Raw genomic sequence first — 20,803 nt, 5'->3', positions numbered from 1 at the left:
GCACGAGGTTTATTAGAAGGTTTGAAATTGTTATCCACTTTGGAAGGGGGCAGGATTATCGAAGGAGACTCGGCAAATGTCATTGCCTGGAGTAAGAGAAATGCCCATATTCCTTGGAGATTAATGACTACTTTTCATCAAATTTGAGATACTTTATCAATCTCTATGGCAACGGTCCAACATTGTTATAGAGAGAAAAATAAAGATGCCGATGTTTTTGCCAAAGGAGGAGTCCATACTCTCTCTCCATTGGTTATTTCATTCATGTAATATTATGTCTTTGCTTGAATAACTTGTACTTTATATTTGAATTAATGATAAGTCGTACGTTACCATTAAAAAAAAAAAAAAAAGCAATGTAGAATTGAAATGAATTAAAAAAAGGTGTGCCTCTTTCTCTTTTTTTTTTTGATTTTTTCTCTCCAAAATAGATGTATGAGAATTTTTTTGTTCCCCGTCCTTATGTTTCTAAAGTTTATCATGAGTTCTGCCTGTAGGTCCTGACACAAAGTTAGAATTCTAGCTCTTTCAGAGTGATCTTTCACTGCTGGCTCGCCCCCCCTAGAAGGATGCCATCTTTGCCCTACACCTAAGCAGTGTAGGAAAGGCCCAAAGCCATTCCTAGGGAACAGTAAAGCTTGTAAGCTCTGAAATATAAACTTCTCTTTTGCCTTTCCAAAATACAAATAGGCTTCTCTCTTGGCTTTCCAATGTTAATCACAGACAATACGTAAAGCTTAAAACAAAGGCCACATAGTTTGATAGAGATCATGGAGACCCTTTGAGATTGATGTGGTACATTGCATATGTAGTAGTTAGGGGTGGTAACAGGTTGGGTCAGTTGCGTTGGCCTCGATGGGGACCCAACCCGACTAGGTCTAACATGAACTCGGACACACCCAATTAGGATTTGGATTGTGTCCAAGTCCGTTGGATCCAGATTGGCCTATTGAGTTGAGTCACGTTGGGTCTAACTCTAAGTATAAAAAAATTTATTTTTTATATATATATAGATATATATGGAAAAGTCTTCCCAACGCCTATAGGCAAAAATAAATAGTGGTTTCTCTTATGCTTATTACTGTCCAAAATTCGTCGCACGATTACTATTGTCCAGTAGTTTTTCAATTTTCATTTTTTTTTTCTATAAATCAAAATGATCTGAAATTTGAAGCATGTGTACATCTTAGTGAGACGCACCTAATAAAAATATGAAAAAAATATTTTGTATAATATAAATTGACCAAAATACCTCCATAAATTTTAAGGGGTATTTTGGTTAATTTATATTTTGTGAATTAGTTTTTATATTTTGTGAATTAGTTTTTATATTTTTATTAAATTCTCATATTTTTGATGAACACACTCTCTAAATTTTTGATCATTTTAATTTATGAAAAAAATAAAAATTGAAGCACTACCGGACAATCGTGACCGTGCGATGAACTTTGGACGGTGATGAGCATAAGCGAAATCACTGTTCAGTTTTGCCTATAGGCGTTGGGAAGATTTTTTCTATATATATATATATATATTTCATATATTTTTTACATATACTTATACTTACATAAATTGGGTTAGGTCGGGCTGGTCGACCCTAACTTGGGCCCTCGCTTGACTTGATAGGATCCAAGCTGGATTCGAACTTGACCTGGGTCAAGTCTAAGTCAATCGAACTTGAACCAAACCGACTAGGTTACAGCATCTAGACCTGGACCTAGTTCAAGGCTACCTCTAGGGTCGGTAGGACGACCCAAGCAGATTGCCACCCCTAGCTGCAAGCATCCGGTTTTAAGTTACCACCCTGGACTTTCTTTAAAGGTTGGCAGACAACTTTTGAGGTGTAATATTATTTGCAAGGCAAGAAAGCGACTTATATGGGAAGAGTTGGGGAGACGCCTCTGATGACCCCCACCTATTTTACACCAACCAAAATAATATTGTTTGTGCTCTCTCTCTCTCTAAACTCTCTCCTCACATGTCGCAAGCAGGGGCTTCATTTGGGCGGTCCATCATGGCAGCCACTATACCAAATTGACCAGGATTTGATAGTTCAAATGGGCAATTCGGTCGAAGAAAGTGCACAGGTACACCATCGTCTCGGTGAATCAATCAATGTCCCATTTTGGGCCCCTCATGCTCATCTAATAATGGACAAGGTTTATAAAATGGGTAAGCTTTCTTTGCTTCCCTACTGTATACAATTTATATACTCCCCCATATTTAGTCTTTCATTTTGAATGGACCGTTGAGATGGTCCCAATCATAATATCATATCTTTATAATTTTTATTTTTAATATTTTTTCTACAAAATATTTTGACACCAAACTTTAGGCGTCCACTCCTCTCTTAAATGCGCACCTGTAAAAAATATAAAAATTTCTAATAAAATAAAATAACTAAAATACCCCTGAAAGTTTTAGGGGTTTTTTGGTTATTATATGTTATGAAAAATATTTCTTAAAATATATTTTTGGTAGATCCACTTAGATGATGGCACATGACAAATTTCGTATTCATATAGTTTGTATAAAAAATATTTTAAATAAAATAATATGAGACATCAAATCTAGATCAAATGGTCAATAGCTCACTTGATTTAAATTAGAGGGCTGAATTGGGGGAGATGGGAATTGGAAGAGTATATATCTTCTAGTAGGGGAAGTAGAGAAATGCTTCCCTTATAAAAAACTTAGGCATAACAACAAAAAGTAAAGCCACACCTCAAAATCTAATTTCAGAATTAGAAAACCCTCAAATTGAGTAATTTGCCATCGTAAATTATAGAAATTAATAAAAAAAGAAAAGAAGAACAAGCTTTCAAAATAATGCACTTTGTAACAAGATTTGAGTGGTCCATTTACTGGTGCTCATGAATCCACCATATGTGCTTATTATTGTGGCTTCGAGTTTCTATCACCAAAATTGCATTTTCCTATGGGATTTTAAGGTGCAACTTTACTTTTATGTCAAAAGCCTTTCACTTTTATGACAAAGCCTAGGCCTTGCCCTGCAGCACCTTTAAAAGGCAAAAGTCTATATAATATCTTTAAACTATAGAAGTAAGGTGCACTTTAAAAATCCTACGGAGAAGAGTGTTCCAGAGTTAAAAAACGTTTCAATTGATTATCTTGATCTCAACGTGCACCTTATTTATATAGTTGAGAATGCGCACATTATTCTAACTTGGATAAATGGCATGTGAAGCAGGCACACGTGTGATGCTGATATCATGCCCCAACAAGTTTCGTGGTTGGCCTCATTTTGAGTTTACTATATGCTTTTGAAATTGAAGAGGTTGTATGTTGTTTAACGGCGGCCTACCTTCCTATTTTCGTGTTCTTCGAAACAAAATTAATTTAATGGGCCCCCAGCGACATTGGGCCAATAAAATTGTATGTTAATCTCCATCCACTTTATGTCTTGCTGGTCATCCATCAATTGCTCCCATTGGACGGACCCATACTCCTAGTGGCAGTCGGATTCTGCTCCAATAATAAAATTTGGCTAATGTAAACATTGCGCCATGCTAATTTAAAAATTTGTGAAATCTTCTTATGTGACCTTAATTATATGACCTCATTTTTTAGCAATTCTCGTTGAATTGACGGTACTGTTTTATTTTTCATTTTTTTCTACAAAATATTTTTAAATGAAATTTTGGGTATGCCATCATAAAATTAAGGCGAACCAAGAAAAAGAAAAAAAATATTTTATGTAAAAGTAAATGATCAAAGTGCCCCTGCAACTTTCAAAGGTATTTTGGTAATTTTTCATCATCAAAAATATTTTTTTATCTTATTTTTACTATGTGTACCCCCTATCAGATTTATGCATGCCAAGAATTTTGCTTTATAATTATTTGTATAATAAAAATAAAAAACAAAAATTATGAGCCATCTAATCAAGATCTGCGGTTAAGAGCCAACTTATAACATTGTGACTCGAGCCATCTCTGGTATCTATTCATATCTTATGACTAAGATCCAGGTTCACATATACCATAAATATGGGTGAGGTTACATAAAAAGCTTTTCCTTTTAAATATTCTTATCTAGGCGTTTGACTAAGTCTAATAACTTTTGATGAGTTTCACCTTATGATAATAAGTAAGTGGAAATTTCTCTTTCTAGATGAACCTTTATTTTAAGAAAGCGGGATTTCATAAGGGGTGAAACTCATGCCTATAAGTAAGTGGAAATTTCTTTCATGATGAACCTTTATTTAAGAAAGTGGGATTTCGTAAGGGGCGTTTGACATTGAAACTGAAATTAGAGTTGGAAGTTTTCAATTTTGAAATCTCGAAGGCAGAAATTTGAGTATTTGGTAGTAGAAAATATTGTGTTTGTTTAATCTATTTGGAATTATAAGGATTTTGAAAAACTATGTTAGGTTTAAGCTAGAATTTTGTAAACTAGGTGATCTGAAAATTCTCCAATTTCAACTATGCATTCAGGTTGTCATTTAATGAGATGGTCATGCTTGCTAGATGAATGAGATTTTAAAATCACATGTCCATATTACATAAAAATAAATAAAATAATTTCAATAAGTTGAGAGCTTATTTAAATATTTCAATTTTATTTTTCTCTGCATCCGATTAACTAATATTTTGGGCATCTGTACTTCCCACTCTTAGCACCCATAAAAAATATAGATAAAAATTAAAAAAATAATGATTGAGATATATCCTCACAGACTATAAGAGCACATTAGAGTATTTCAATGTTACTCTTTTATATACATCCGATAGAGCTAAACTTTAGGCATCTACATCTCTTATGCTCACTCTTTTAAAAAAAAAATTAAAATATATATTTTAGAAATACTAGAGTATGATCGAAACACTCTTGAGACTATTGAGATGATGATGCAAAATCACCTCCAATTGGACGTAAGGTGTTTCTCATATTGTCTAAAGGTATTTTGATCAAGTATACAATGAACTTTATGAGTTAAATAAAGTCATTGTAGAGAGAAAAGAGGATCACATGCATGTTTGTGAGGGAAGCTCTTGTAGAGCTAAAGGAGATAAGTTTTGGGGAGACCAAGATTGGGGGTTCAACACTAACCCTAGCTTTGTTGTGGCTTTATACTGGGATAACTTTCATTGACATTTCTTTACAGCGTCGAAGTTGGTTGAAGGTTGGGAGTCGATTGATGGTATTGTTGTATTATGAAAATCCATTTGACATTTTTCTTTACTATTGTGAGGTAATCCCTATGTAGATACAAAACTTGTAATTCTTCTATTTATAGTTAATTCATCCTTGTTGCTTGCTCATAGATGTAGCTCAATTTTGGGTGAGCCACATACATTTATTTGTTTGTGGTGATTTGATTATGGTTCGTAGTGTGTGGTTGTATCATTACATTTTTTATTTTATTTTATTTTGACTCCATCTTATTTTTCTCAAATTTACTATAATATATTCAGTTCTTGGGTGTATAAATTTCTTGAAATCAGTTTTTCAGTGATAGACAAATCGGTCTTGAGGTGTTAGATTTGTTATAATGGGAGGTTTCACTACAACAAGGGGTTATCGAACTAGTCTCAACAAGTGGTAATAGAGCTAAGGGAAGTGTGTATTAATTTAAGAAAATGACAATTTAGAAATTTGAAGTAGAGAAGTTTGATGGAAGGAAAGATTTTGAAAATTGAAAAATAGAATTTCATTACATATTGGGAAAACAAGGTCTTTATATAGCGTTGTAAGGAAAAACTAAGAAACTGAAAAGTATGAGGGATGATGATTGGTAAGACTTGGATAGGAAGGCGCTTGCCACTATTTGCTTGGATGTAACGAATGAAATACTATTTAATATAGTAAGAGAAAAGAAGGCGGCGGATACCAAACAAAGTCTCTAACAAAATAGAGTTTGATTTCACTTTCTTCTGTAACAAAATAGAGTTTGATTTCACTTTCTTCTCTAGAAATACCTGGAAACTTCTTATCCTACCCAATTCTTAAAAAGCATAACTAAAAAAACAATAAAATCACAATTTAAATAAAATTACAATTTTAATTTTTTTTTCTAATTTTTATCTTCATTATTCCCCCCGGGTTGGGGATTAGCACCACCTCGAGTTTATAGAATTCATCATTCTCTCTGGGTTGGAAGAAGTACGACCTCGAGCTTATAGAACTTAAATATTTTATAACCTTATGAAAAGTTGGTGATGAAGTACCATTATTCTCCTTGGTACTTCTTTTTTAATGATCTAACTAAGAAGACACTTAGAGTACAATTTGAAGAGGAATTTTGAACTATTTATCTCTGAAAAACCAAACTAATCTTGAATTCTCCTTCGATCTCAAAGGGTTATATGAAATATACCGCAACTAGTATATTTTCTTCTTCATAATTGTCAACATCTTTTGCAGTGAGAGTTACCTCTTCATGTTTTTCTTCCTCGAATTGCTATTTTGTTATATTACTTTGCTAATATGCTCTACTAGGCCTTCTTTCAGTCTCTCAAATATTTGATCTAAGCTCGCCATAATTAGATCAACAGTATCCCATGGCTTTGATACGGGAAGATGATAGAAGAAATGGCTTTGATACGGAAAGAAATAATTAAAATAAAAAAAATAATAAAGGCTTTGATACAGGAAGATGGATGAATGACTTTGATGTAGAAGATGGTGGGAAGAAATAATTAAAATAAAAATAATAATAACGGGTGAGAAATTATACTAAAAATAATAATAAAAGGTGAGAAATTATACTATCTCTATGAGACGGCAAGAGAGTCCACCCCAAAGATCTTTTCACAAGATAACTCTTTTTTGAATAACCAAAATTCTCTTGGTTTATAATAATGGATTTCTTCCATTTAAATACACTTAAAAATAAATAAATAAATAAATAAATAAATAAACCACAAAATATAAACTCTATCTCTCTCTATTATCTACCTAAATCTCTTCCTATCTTCTCTCTCTTCACCTCACCAGACACATTTTCTCAACCTTTACCCACATTTTACTTTTTCCATATCTAACTACCCACATTTGATATTTCTCATAATTAAATCTTTTAAATCTCTCAATTCTTATCCAACTCTTTTCTTCTTCTCAAACTTTTCTTCTCCTAAAATGAGGCCCCATGAACATTTCTTATCCAACTCTTTTCTTCTTCCCCATCTTTTCTACTCCCAACATGAGGCCCTAGAACCTCCTCTAACTCTCTAACTAAATCTCTAACTAATCTACTAAATCTATGAAAATAGGATTATCTCATTTTAAGCCACGTTGACCATACCAGCTTCATGAATGAACCTTATCTAGTAAACAAAGAATACCAAAAAATTAGAAACTTCTTATCCTATCTAGTTCTAGAAAACAATAACTCAAAAAAATTGCAATGAAATTTTTTTTTTTTCTAATTTTTCCTTGCATAAGCAACAAACCTTCAAATAGAGGGATTGTAGGGAACAATGTAGGAAAAATTGATTCCCGTCTTCTTAAAAACGAGAGAGATGAGAGAAAAATGGCATATTTTATATTTTTGAAAAACTTATGACAAAAGATATGGTGAGGCAATTAGCATGAGATATATTAAGGGAGAGAGAATCTTAAAAAGAAATCAGTTTAGAGTAGCACCTCCTATTTTGACTTTATATTATCAAAAGAAAGAAATCGAAAAATAAATCTTAAAACAATTTAGAAAGAGAAATCAAATAATTTACTCCTTTATTTCTCCTCCTAAATTTACTTATTTTCTCTCATAAATAAGATGAAATATTCATTAACTTTTTAAATTTAATCAGAGTTTCTCTTTACAAAAGATATGCACGTATTAATTTTGAAAATGACACTATAAAATAGATGCCCGATCTACTTGCATGACAATTATACTGAATACCTAAATCATGAAGCTGATGTCCATGTTTCTCTCTTTTCTCATGGTCTCATCCCATGTTAGCCGTTTCCGGTTTTAGGTTTTGGTGATCGGCCAGTATCTAACAAAAAAAAATAAAAATAAAAGATATAAAATTCCAAAAATAAGGAATTTGGTTTGTAATAATATTCTTTATATTATGATAAAGATTAGATATTGTTTTGGTCATTAATACTCCTTTTATATTTTCCCATCTTTTTCGTAAAATTTAAAAAGTACACCTAGGCACAAATCGATGATTTAAAATCCATATTTTTCATTAATTTTCAACTTTATTTGAATGTGTTTTGTTTTAATCATTCTTTATATGTTTTTCATAGTTTAGCAGATTTTTTATTTGTATATTTCTTATTGTTTTCAACAATTTTGACCCCCCGAGATTTACGTAAACAGTTGAATCGATCGCTTTACAGGTTAGGCCGGTTAAGTCGTTTTCGGGCCCATGTCCGGTTAACTGTTTCGGTTCGATTTTGTGAACATTGGTCTCATCGCATTGCCATTATAGCAGTAGGTGTACGATAGTTCATTTCTTCTTCTTTTTTATACTAAGTTTTATATTAGGACTTAGTTTTATATTAGAAAAAGGTTTATATAAGGTTGCAACCTTATAATGTAGAGCTACAGATGTACCTTAAAAATCCATTAGAAAATATAGTTTTAATGTTGATCATTTCGACATCGAGATGTATGACCATGAAAAATAAAAAGATTTTAAGTCTCAGAAATAGTGCATTTTACAACATATCATCTACACCATCCATTTTCAAGATTTTCATATATTTATAGATCTACTTGATTTTAACCATTTTTGAAAGTTAAAATGTTAAAATTAGATATAAAAATAGATTTTGAGATAATCCTAAGAACATTTTGCATCAAAATTATATACCATGATAAAATTTGAAGGTGCACCTTACCTCTATCGCTACGGATGCATCTGCATGCCAACTGCACCCTTTATATTATTCATAAACTATGAGGGGGAAATATTTCATTTTTCTCTAGAACATTCTTTATTAATATCTACCATTTATTATTATTTTTAACATTTTTTTTCTATACATATTTTACTTTAGACTTTTTTTAAACATTTTTTTATTAATATCTTTATATTTATTTGTTTATTTTATACAGTTCTTTATATCCAAATATTTGTAATCACGCTATTTTAAAATAAATTTATCTTGAAAAATAAATTGTGAGTTTTCATTTTATTTATTTTAAAATTGTATTACGTGCTTCATATTGAAAAAAACGTTGTGGGGAGTTTATACCAGAGATACCTTGCATCCCCAAAGGTATATAGTTGATTTATTTAAATTTTATAAGCATCAACTCTTTATCAATTCCAATTCATGGTTTTGCTTGATTTGAGATTTTATGAGTACTGATGTTCCATCTATATTCATTTGTTAATTTTATAGCTTTGAATTGATAAAATTTTCATAGTTTATTTTATTATGAATGATGCTATTAAACACAAGTGAAAATCTTATAAATTAACGAAACTTAGAAAATTATATAGACAATGGGTTTGATAAGGTTATTTTGTCTTCTGTTAAAAGAATTTATTCTTTTACTTACACTTTTTGTTATTAGAAATAAATAATATTTGTGCATTTGGTGCATCTTAAATTTATTTATTTTCTTATATTTTAAATTAAAATTATAAATGTTTCAGCATAGCAAACCAATGTCCTAATATTTTCAGTTTGGATTATAGTTTTTTACTGCCTAATATTTTTTCTAATATTTGAGTTTTATTACCCTTTTTGGATATTTGAAAATATTTACATCGTCTTAAGTAGATAAAAAAGGAAACATGCATTTTTTTTTTCAATTTTTTGTGGAATTTATGCTTTTAAGCATAAAATTTTGTGTTTTAAAGAATAGTTACGAGTTTATCTTTTCCTTTTCCAATAGTTAATTTTTATTAATTTTTGAAACTAAACATTAGTTTTAAAAATTATTTCAATTTTTCTATTTTCATTTGTTTTGTTTTCCAATATTTTTATGCTCTTAAAGTTCATTGATGACTCATTAAAATATTTTCAAGAGTTTTAACAAAACTATTATTTTTAAAAGTAGTTTCAAATGACCAATTTCCAAATTTCTTATAGTAAAGCTTTACAATATATGTGTTACTTTTCTACGAAAGTAAGCATTGGAAATCCCGTTTTTATCACTATTTTTTTCTTACTTGAAGTTACATTATATTTTGAAGGTTTTCAAAATTGTTGAATACATTAAATTTTTATGATGGTTTTAAAATTATTTTATTGTTCTTTATTAAAAAATTTTAAAAAATATTTTTATAACGTTTTATTAAAATTTTGAAATTTTATTTCCTTAGCTTGCATTTGGTTAACTGCTAGGGAGCTAGAACCCATGAATTAACAATTGGCAGATGCCCCTCTTTTAGTATTAATTACCAGGGAACTAAGAACCCACGAATACTTTTTTTTTTTTGTTGAGAATGTTCATAAGTACCCATGAATGATATTTGTTACAATTTACATAACAACTTGAAAGAATGCACATGCCACGTTCTGAATAAGATTGCTTATAATGTAGATAACAATAATAAGTAATAGAAAGAGGATGACTACTTTCATGACTCAGCCATAGGCTCATTTCCCTTCCCCACCCTTGCTCTCACTACTACAAAATGCCATCATCTAACTTGAAAATCTCACATTTACCTTCCACAATTTGGTCAAAGCCTCGATGACATTCAAGTTTCAACTTGTTCGCTTTTTACCTAAAAATTGACCAGAAATGAAGGGGCTGCTATCTTAGCTTTCAACGATGTGGAACATATTCATAGGTTACTTTCCCTCTAATATCAGAGATCCCATCCCAACTATGTGGATCGGCTATGTGACTTCTTATTTTACAATTTTGATCTATTAACGGTCATGCTCTCAGTCAGACTGTAAGTTGCTATATCTCTTCTCACTATTTCTATCCATGTCTTTTTGGGCGTTTCTCATGCTTTTAAGAGCCTTTTACTTGAACCAATTTGTCCTTCCTAAGCAATGTTGTATTAGATCTGTGCCGCACATGCTCAGCCTCCCTAAGTCTACTGTCCTCATCCTATTGTTCAATGGATCTACCCCTAAGTTCCATTCAATTATTTTGAATTTTATCCTTTATTATCTTGCCACTTATATATCTCAACATCCTCATCTCAGCTACACTCGGCCTGTGGATATGTTGTTTGTTGACCGCCGAACATTTTATCAAATACAATATGGCTGCTTTTACAACTTCCCTATAAAATGTCCCATTTAGTTTCATAGATATGCGGAGATTACATAAAACTCCAGATGCACATCTCCACTTCTCCCATTCGAAGAATCTAGATAAAATATATAATTCATTTTTTGTGTAATTCACGAATATGTAAATTATGAATATTTTCTTCTTGTTCCTTGAATGGAATTCCACCATGAATTCTGTGAAAAAATATAACAAATTATGGATATAGCTTTTCTAGTTGTTAGTTTAACCGTTTTTTATAATTTATATATTTAATAAATTTAATTATTTTATGAAAAATTGTATTTGATTCAACCGTATCCAAAAGCCCCTACACTTTATTGGCACCAATATGTGGATTATGAATATTTTCTTCTTATTCCTTGAACGAAATTCCACCATGACTTCTGTGAAACTATATAACAGATTATGAGTATAGCTTTTTCTAGTTGTTAGTTTACCAGTTTTTTTATAATTTATATATTTAGTATATTTCATTATTATATGAAAAATTGTATTTGATTCAACCGTATCCAAAACCCCCTATACTTTATTGGCACCAACACAAGCCAATGTTTGGTGAAATGGTTGCCTGTTGCTCATGCATCATAAGGGTCACTTCTGCATTGCTGAAACCTAAATGTGGGTCTTTCGCAGGAGTTTCGTTCGGATTTGAAAGCCGAACTTTCTAAACCTTTTGCCTCTAATGATGGCATGGAAGGGTGATGTAAATTGTATCAAGGGGCAGGCAGGAACAAGTATCATTTTTGAATTTGGCTCTGGGATGTGTTTGTTATTTTCTAGAACTTTTGGCCCCGGGATGTATTTGTCATTTAAAATGTATAAACATAATTTGTTATGAAGGACTTTCTTGGTTTAGTTTAAAGTCAAGGGTAAAAATAGAGTGCTGTGGATTTTTCTTGTTGTCAAAGAGTTAAAATAGAGTAATGTTATTTTGAGTACCCATCAATCTAAAAGTTCAATGAAGTAGACTTTCTATGTATGAGAATATCGTTCGATGAATGAAGATTTTGTTATATGGGAATTAGGTTGCATGAAAGTTATAAGGAATAGGTATAGGAAAATTGGATCGTTTTGCTAGTTTGTTAGGGATATTTTGAACATTTTCTAGCTCCACAATGGGTCTGTATGTATTGTACATTGCTGTAATAGTTAGTTTTGTTGATAATTTGATAATGAAATCTTCTTCCTCCTCTTTGGTATAGAGAGGGAGAATTCTCATCATTGTGTATCTCGATTACCTTGAGTTAGAAGGCCATCTTGTGTACTTGCAGTACCTCTAGTGGCAGGAGTTAGGGCTGAAGATCCCTTCCTCTTCATTCCCTTGATCGAGATCAAGGCAGCCACGTCGTTGTAGCACAATCAGCCTCGGATCTATATTTTGCGGTTCTGTTTTTGGACCAAAGTTGCAACTTCCATTTTCTTCCTAATTCCAACTCCTTCCATGTCCACCAATGCAGGCAAAAGGCTTAGAAGGTTCGGCTTCTGAAGCCGAAGCTCCGGCCAAACAAACACACCTAAAAAGTACAGCATACTCATGCTAAAGACAAGGGCCTTTGTGCTTCAAATTTTATTTTATTTTATTTATTTTTAATATTTTTTAGATCATTGATTGAAACCGATCCGACTCAATATTGCCGATCCAACGACCTGATATAAATCTACGGGTGAACAATCTACCCTACCGATCCGAATATTAAAATAATACTTCTTATTATTTTGGTTAAGATTGGCGTTCTCGTTGGCTTGCTTTTGTGAGAAGTGCCACTGGCTAATAAACAATGTGGAATGGACATTTGAACGACACTCCACTGTTAGTAGAAAAATAGCAACAGGTGGCGATTAATAATACGCATTCAGCAGTAGTTTGTAATTTATGAAGAATTCACGGGCACTTATTATTAGAAAATTCTTTCATGTGGGTTGGACCGTATTTTTACAATATACGGTCTAGATGCATAAAGCATCCATCGTAAAGATGGAGGTAATTCATTAAAAGCAAGTGAATATAACAGTCCAAATGTCTTTTTAATATGATTATTGTTTCTACTTTTTAATTTTTTATTTATTTTTCATATTTATAATCTCCATGTTAAAGATTATATATTATCTAAAAATTAAGATCAAATAATATTTTAAAAATATATTTATTGCGGAGCCCACATTTCTACACATGCGGGCTGGCCGCATAGAAACTGTATCCTTTATCTTTGCATATAACTCTTATCTTTCCTTCCACTTAGTCCACTTTATTTATCTCTCTCCACTCTGCTTTTCTTGCTGACAAAGCTTGATGATGATAGCCTTAGGCAGCATGGGATAAAAATCCTTTCTCTGAGCTGCACTCTACACCTCCCCCTTCTCCCCCTCTCTCTCTCTCTCTCTCTCTCTCTCTCTCTCTCTCTGTGAATAATTCAACCTCTCACTCTCTAGAAATGATGAATTCTGGGTGTGTTGCTGGCTGCCTGGATGCCGATACACCGGTAAGGCCCACGTACGTGAATCTGTACAAGTGGCCGGAATCCGATGCTGAGTTTGTGAGATCAATGGCCAGTGGCAAACTGCAGCAGCAGCAGAGGGTGGTCGATAGCTACTCGTGCCGGCAGATGTACCTAAGGAGCTATACATTCTGCAGGAAGGAGAGTGTACAACAGAAGACCAAGAAGTGCTTCGGGAGGGTGAAGAGTAGGGTTGTTTGTCGAAGGCAGAGGAAGAGGAGGAGGAGCGAGAAGAAGACAATGACAGAGAAAATCACATCGATCTCGTGCGCCGCCTTCTTCTCCATCTTCCACAGGCTCCTGGCTTGCACTGCCACAGTAGATGTTGTGGACCACCTGTGATTAGGCTCTGGAGAACCACAGGAAATCTTTCTCTTTGCTCTCTGTTTCACTTTTGTTTATCAAATTTTCTTATTTATGCTCTAACAGTGGAAAATGGTTTGGTGGGTTTTTTTTTTTTTTTTTTGGTATTCCCTCCCTTCTGGCCTGTGCGTCACTGATTGCTGAATGTGAGGAATGGGGTGAAGTGTTATGTGATTTATTAATTGTCAAAGGATTTCCTACTCCTACAGTGTATATTGTCCATCTACTCCTTCGGGCAAAACATATGAAAATAATATTCTAAAATTTGAGGATTTAATACCTAGAACCCCGGGAAAAGAATCAAAGGTTTTTTTATTTTTTTTGTTAAAAAAAAAAAAATCTCAGTCTCTACATGTTTTAAAAAAGTGACATTGCATACGAACCAGCTAATATTTGGAAGGAAATACCTAGATGTTTAAAAAGTCAAAATCCAAATATTTTTCTTGGATAATAATTATCTAAGAAATACCGAAAAGCAATTTTGCTCAAGGGAGTTATTGTACAGTATTGCTCCTATGGGAGCATGCTAATGCATTGTTCTGATATGGATTTGGATTTCATGGTGGAAAAAAATAAAGGTGACGTGTTATACTTTTGGGTGAATAAATAGTTTCTTTGTTTTCATCGTTGATGTAATTATGTATTGGAGTTGTTCTATTGAAATTGTACACCACTGCGTGTTTATTTCAGGTACAACGAGGTATCCGTCACTTCTACATAGCATACCCAAGAAAATCTTTTTTGAAATTTGGCCTATAAAAGATGGATCCACAACTGCCCAGTTTTAAATCTCATTCACATTGTGATTTTGACATTTGTGGATAAGAAATAATCAAGCACATCATATGCTCTTGCTGGAATACTGTATACATTTACTCCCTCAGTTAGAAGATATGTTTGGGAGGATATTTTTGGGAACTTTCTAGGTTATTGTCAAAAAGAAAAATTTGAGTTACGAGGTTTTTAATACTTAGATCTTTCCCTCTAAAAATTAGACGGTCTCCATTCAATCGCTATATATTATTTTTTCAAATGCATAAAAGGTTTAATCAAGAATTCTTTTTAGTGAGTTAATATATAGGTTGAAGAAGTTACATTAAGTTGGAAGTTTTAAAATTAATTCTAGATGAAGTTTTACTGCAAAATATCTTGAAAAGTAAAGAATAAGAGAGAGAGAGGGATCCAATGCATTCGATTCGGTTGGGGGCGGAATACACGATGAACGAGGCAAGATGGCTTCTCTTTCTTCTCCCAAGTTTGAAAAAACGGAAGGATGAAAAAGCAAATTGGGCCGGAGAAAACAATGATACTCACCACCACAACTCTCCATACTTTAATCGATCACCTTCGAATTCATCCCATTTATCATAATGAAACACAAGAAAGGTGGGCTCTATCCTATGAGTATTATTAACCTACCGCACCAAGTGGGTCTCTCCCTCTCAAACATAGATGTCACATTCTTGCCCATTAAGAAAGAAGTTATAGGTTAATGTTTGACCTCAGAGGTCCTTTTTTTTTATCTTTGTTTTGGTGGACAGTTGAGTGGGAGGAATCCAAGTTGAGATATAGCATTGTTGAATATTAGGTCCTAACTATTCAAACCCTGATTTCTAAACTCCAGGGAGCTTTTGCTCTATGGTAACCCTGCTTGGCTGAGGGAAATGAAGAACTCACAACTCCTGAAATTGCTCCCCAAAAGCATTCAAACAAGTTAATCTTATGTTTTGCTATTTTTTTCTAAATTTTTATTTTTATTTCTATTATTTTTTATTTGTTTATCTTTTTTATGATGTGTTTGGATGACAATTTCTTCTAGGGAAATTTGTGTAAATATCTCTTATATTTATAAAATTTACAAATTGTTCTCACTAGTTCATATTTTAAGCTCATGTCCCGACTTTTAGAGTATGAATCATATTTTAACTCAACTTTTGTTTTTGATGTCACATCATACCATCACCATCCATCGTTCACATCTATAAAACATGCAACAGTAATTTTAAATTAATAAAATGACCAAAATACCACTAAAATTTTATGGATATTTTGGTCATTATATCTTTAGATGGTCATTTCTAAATTTTTTTTTATAGATGCATGATGATGAGATTTATGGACTCTCAAAATTTGTGCTCAATTCAATGTACATGGAAAACGATAAGATTGAAACACTAGAAACACTTAAAAGTGACATATGCATGTAAAATATAGAGGACAAAATTTACATAAATGCCAAACTTGTACTATGGAAATAAGGTGCACCTAAAAAACCATTGGAGAAGGATTTTCCAAAGCTGGAAAACCCTTCAATTGATCATCTTGATCTCGAGATTCATGGATATGAAGAAAAAGAATTTGTAGTCCTAAAAACATTTCATCTGAACAGTCCATTTTCAAGATTTTCAAGTGTCTATAAATCTACTTGATCTTCCCTTTTTTTGAAACTTTAAATTTCATAATTAGAAGTGGTATAGATTTCATATCATCGCAAGGCTTTCCGGCATCGAAACTGCATCTTTCGCAAAGTTTTGAGGTACAATTTACTTCATTAGTATAAAGTTGACACCTTATGTAAACATCACCCAAATATAAAAGATTAGAGATATCTTATAAAGGTTGTGGTTTTGTGTAAGTTTGCAACCTTAAATAATCAAAGTAAGGTGCAACTCCAAACTATGTCATGAGATGCAATTTTGGTGTAAAAAATTCTTATAATGATGTGAGAATCTCTTTTGTCTCTAATTATAAAATAAAAAACTCCAAAAATGGTTCAAATCAAGCGAATCAATAAATGCATGAAAAACCTTGAAAATAGGTGCTCCAGATAATATGTTGCAAGATGTATTAATTTTAGGACTTGAAATCTCTTTTTCAACCATATCTATATATCTTGATGTCAAGATGATCAATTAGATATGTTTCGAACATCAAAACAACCATTTTCTACATTTTAGAGGTGCACTTTAATTCTACATTTTAAAGTGTCAAACTTATATAAACTTTTTCTTTTTGTAAATTTTAATAAACAAATGAATATTTGCATAAATTTCCCAACATTCCATCACATGTATATATATATATATATATTTTTATCAAAATTCAGAACTTTATTAAATGGTTAAAACGAAATTACAGAATCAGAAATAGAAAGAGAACCAAGAGAAACGCCCCCTTTAGCTAGAGCATCTGCAACACAATTTGCTTCACGATAAACATGGGAGAAGGAGACCGTCAATTTGATAGAGGCATCCAAGATTTGCAACCACAAAGGCCGTAGTTCTCAAGGAACCGATTGCTCTTTCCTACACCACCTGATGACATTCAAAGAGTCTCCCTCAATCACACATATGGTGCCCAATTTGCGTTCTGAAAAAATCTGTAACCCTCTAAGTAAGGCTGTCATTTCCGCAAAGTTTGCTGTTGCCAAACCAATCGAGCCTGCATAGGATAATATTGTGTTCCTAGCTAACCAAGCCACAAACCTATGAAAAAACATATGAAATAACTTAGGCCACATTGAATCTTCCTCTTACCTGACTTTGCACTGTTCTTGTGTATTGTTTGCAAACGACATGTTTTACCAAAAAAATCATTAAAAATAGTAGAAAATCCTTTTTGACCCAAAGTTTATTTGAGAGCTTCACAACAGGCTAAGGAACACATCTGAAGTGGAAATTTTTAGTTTGGATCACTTTGGTTTGGGCGACACCAGGTGGGTCGCCCAGCCTAGACTGGGCAACTGAGTGGTGCTGCCCAGTTGACTAGGGTGACACCACTAGTGTCGATCAGCCCTGTTCAGGCCCAAATTAGAAATTTCTTTTGTGCGTCAATTTCTTGCCTCTTTGTGTAGTTTTTACCATGTTTGTTTGGGCGACACCACTGGGGTCGCCCAAACCCGAATCACCAAAAATGGTATCTTTGGTTAGGGGATCTGTTGGTTATGGAAAGATGCTATTCCCAATAGATCCTTGGCCTTTATAAACCCTTTTTTCGTGGCCATTTTGGGAGAGAGGAGGAGGAAGATTGAAACCCTGGCCCTTTTGCTCAGAGAAAGTTAAGCCTAAAATCTCAACCTAAAAACCCTAATCCAAACCTCAAGAAACGTTAAGCCATGAAAGGATATGTCCATAAACCCTGACCATCTTCAGTCATCTCTAGGGCACAACAACCCTTTAAAATTAGAGATCTTCTGGTCAACTTTTGAATCAGAGAGGCAAAGAAGATGCCGGTTCTAATACGGGCGAGCCCTCAAATGCTCGAGGGTCCGGGGCCATTCGGCCCGGTTTGGTATTGTTCTCTTACCCTTTCTTTCTTCTTCTTCTTACTGTTTTGGTTTTATTTTGATTAATTTTGGTCAGTTTACTGCTTTGATCTCGTGCTTCAATGTTTTGGATCATGCTGGCTCTGCCACATATCCGAGAGAGGATCTACTCATTTTTTGGGCAGATCTGGCCTCAGATCTGAATTCAATTTGTCCCACTTTCTCTACCACATTATTTTTATCAGTTTAAGATGTCCAAATATGAGAGATCTTCATTTGAAGATCAATCTTATTTCATTATAAACAGTTTGGCATCCACCGTGCGGCACTTCGAGCTTGATCCAAGCGCCAAAACATAAGTTTTAGGTACTGTTTTTCACTGTTTTTAGTCCAAACAGGGTCCCAAACTCGGCTGTGACCAAGACTCAGGGTTTTGACACCCCGAAACCTTGTCTGGTTTGGGTGACATCAATAGTGTCGCCCAGCCTGTGAGGGTGATAGCACACATGCCGCCCAAATCAACAAGTCTCAGAACTTTCTTAGCCTTGCAGTCTTGTTCTAGGGACTCTCTTGTGACTGTTCAAAAAATTTCAGATCAAAATAAAATTTTTAAAAATACGAAAAAAATAATTTTCTTAATATAGGTCTGTTATATCTGCACTTTTATGTTTTTACTTTATTTTAATTTATTTCATCAGAAATATTATTTTCCCTGCTTCTAAAAGTTTATTGTAATCCTTATTTCATCAAATTTAAAAAAAACAAAGTAAAAAAATATTAATGTCGCCTAGCCTGTCAGGGCGACACCAGTAGTGTCGCCCGGGTGACCACACACATGTCGCCCAGTTGCAGCGGTCCCAGAAATTTCTTGGGACCCCACATGCCTCTTCTAGAGGCTGTTGACTTCATGTTTACCAATTTTTCGCTTAAAATAAAATTTTTTAAAAAATATAAAAAAATTATTTTGCTTTAGATAAGCCTGTTATGTTCCTTTCTTTTTTATTTTATTTTAGTTTGTTAATTTTGATTGAAATCATGTTTTCCCTGCTTTCACCATGCTTAGTTTAACTGTGTTTCATCAAAGTTAAAAAGATATATATGTATATATATATAAAAAAATACATTGAGGGTTGCTTGCACCCTCCTTGAACCGTGTCCCATTCGAGTCACCCTCGACTTGGGCCGCGCTCGACTTAGCATGGACTGTGCTTAGTCTCACTATTTTGATTGTACCTGCTTAGGGGTTGCTTACCCCTCCATCTATATTGTGCTTTGAGTGAGCTTTGCCTCGAAGCGCGCATCGCTAGACACGACTAATGCCAAGCACTCGGTTTATTTCTTCATTGCATTGTGTGCTTGACAATTATTTTTTATTGCGTACTTCTTTACACACTCCAACACACACTAGATCAGGAATGCTCGAAAAACCAACAAACAAATATGTTGAAAACACCCAAAATCTACGTTAACGGCGTGAGGGGAACCTAGCTTTGAGAGTTGAGGCGGTTGGGATACGCATAACTTTAATTGTAAGGGCCCCTCCATAATCCTTTGCCTCAAAGCAACTCCGTGTATAGTAGAACTTGGTGAAAATCCTATAATATGAGGCTAGGACCTATGTGGGGACCTATATCAGCCTAGCCACATATCAATAATTAAGAACCCACTCTCAAGCCAAGCCTACCTATAATCTAGGTCAAAAGTTTTTGTGTGTTGTGCTTACTTATTTCTGTTGGTTAATATTAGGTCTCACTCTGAACCTGCTTTTGGTCGGAGCTGAATCCTTTGGGTCGAATCCTCTGGGTCCAAGTCCAGGCTTGTACCCACCTTAGCCCAGATCCGAACCAGATTTCGCCTTGGTTCGAACTTAGGGCCCTTCTCTGTCCGAGCTGAAGGCACGTTCCTAGTTCATCTTTGATCCAATTCAAGTCCATACCTGATCTGATCATCAAAATTCTCTGGGTCCAAGTTTAGGCTTATACCCAGCTTAGCCCAGGTCTGATCTAGGTTTCTCCTTGGTCTGAACCTAGGCTCCCTTCTTGGTCCAAGCCTATGGCTCGTGCCGGTCTCAACCTTTTATCCAGTCCGGGTCTATACTCGGTCTGATTATCACAACCCTCTAGGTCCAAACCTAGGCCTGTATCCAGCTCAGTCCAGGTCCGAGCCAGGTTCACACCCGGTCTGAACCTAGACTCAATCTTGGTCCTAGTCGAGACTCGCACCCTTCTAAGTCTAGATTCCAGTCTTGTCTTAGCCTAGGTCTCAGTTAAGGTTTTGCCCCTAGAGTCAGGCTAGGTTTGCCTTAAGTCGTCGAGTTTAGATCTTACCTAAGTCTAGATTCTAGAACCCCACCAAAAGCAATCACCATGTCAGTCAGTCAAGGTGACTATGATGATTGCTCCACAACCGACTCTAAGCCTAGCCTGCTCAAACTTAGAAGCAAGTATACTGTGATCCCTTGGGATTATCGACAGAACTCAGGTCAATCCA

At 33.9% G+C, this 20,803-nt stretch overlaps 1 protein-coding gene across 1 annotated transcript; it reads left to right on the top strand.

Moving 5' to 3' along the window:
- Window positions 1-13,626: 13,626 nt before the first annotated feature.
- LOC18440476 (uncharacterized) lies at window positions 13,627-14,028 on the top strand. Its single transcript, XM_006850617.4, has one exon. The coding sequence runs from the start codon at window positions 13,627-13,629 to the stop codon at window positions 14,026-14,028; it is 402 nt and encodes a 133-aa protein (XP_006850680.4).
- The last annotated feature ends 6,775 nt before the right edge of the window (window positions 14,029-20,803 follow it).

This window comes from Amborella trichopoda, chromosome 8, assembly GCF_054954075.1.
Source record: "Amborella trichopoda isolate Santa Cruz 75 chromosome 8, AtrichopodaSantaCruz75HAP2 v2.0, whole genome shotgun sequence".
NCBI lineage: Eukaryota > Viridiplantae > Streptophyta > Magnoliopsida > Amborellales > Amborellaceae > Amborella > Amborella trichopoda.
The sequence above is the reverse complement of the archived record's forward strand: the minus strand, read 5'-3'. Positions and strand labels throughout refer to the sequence as shown.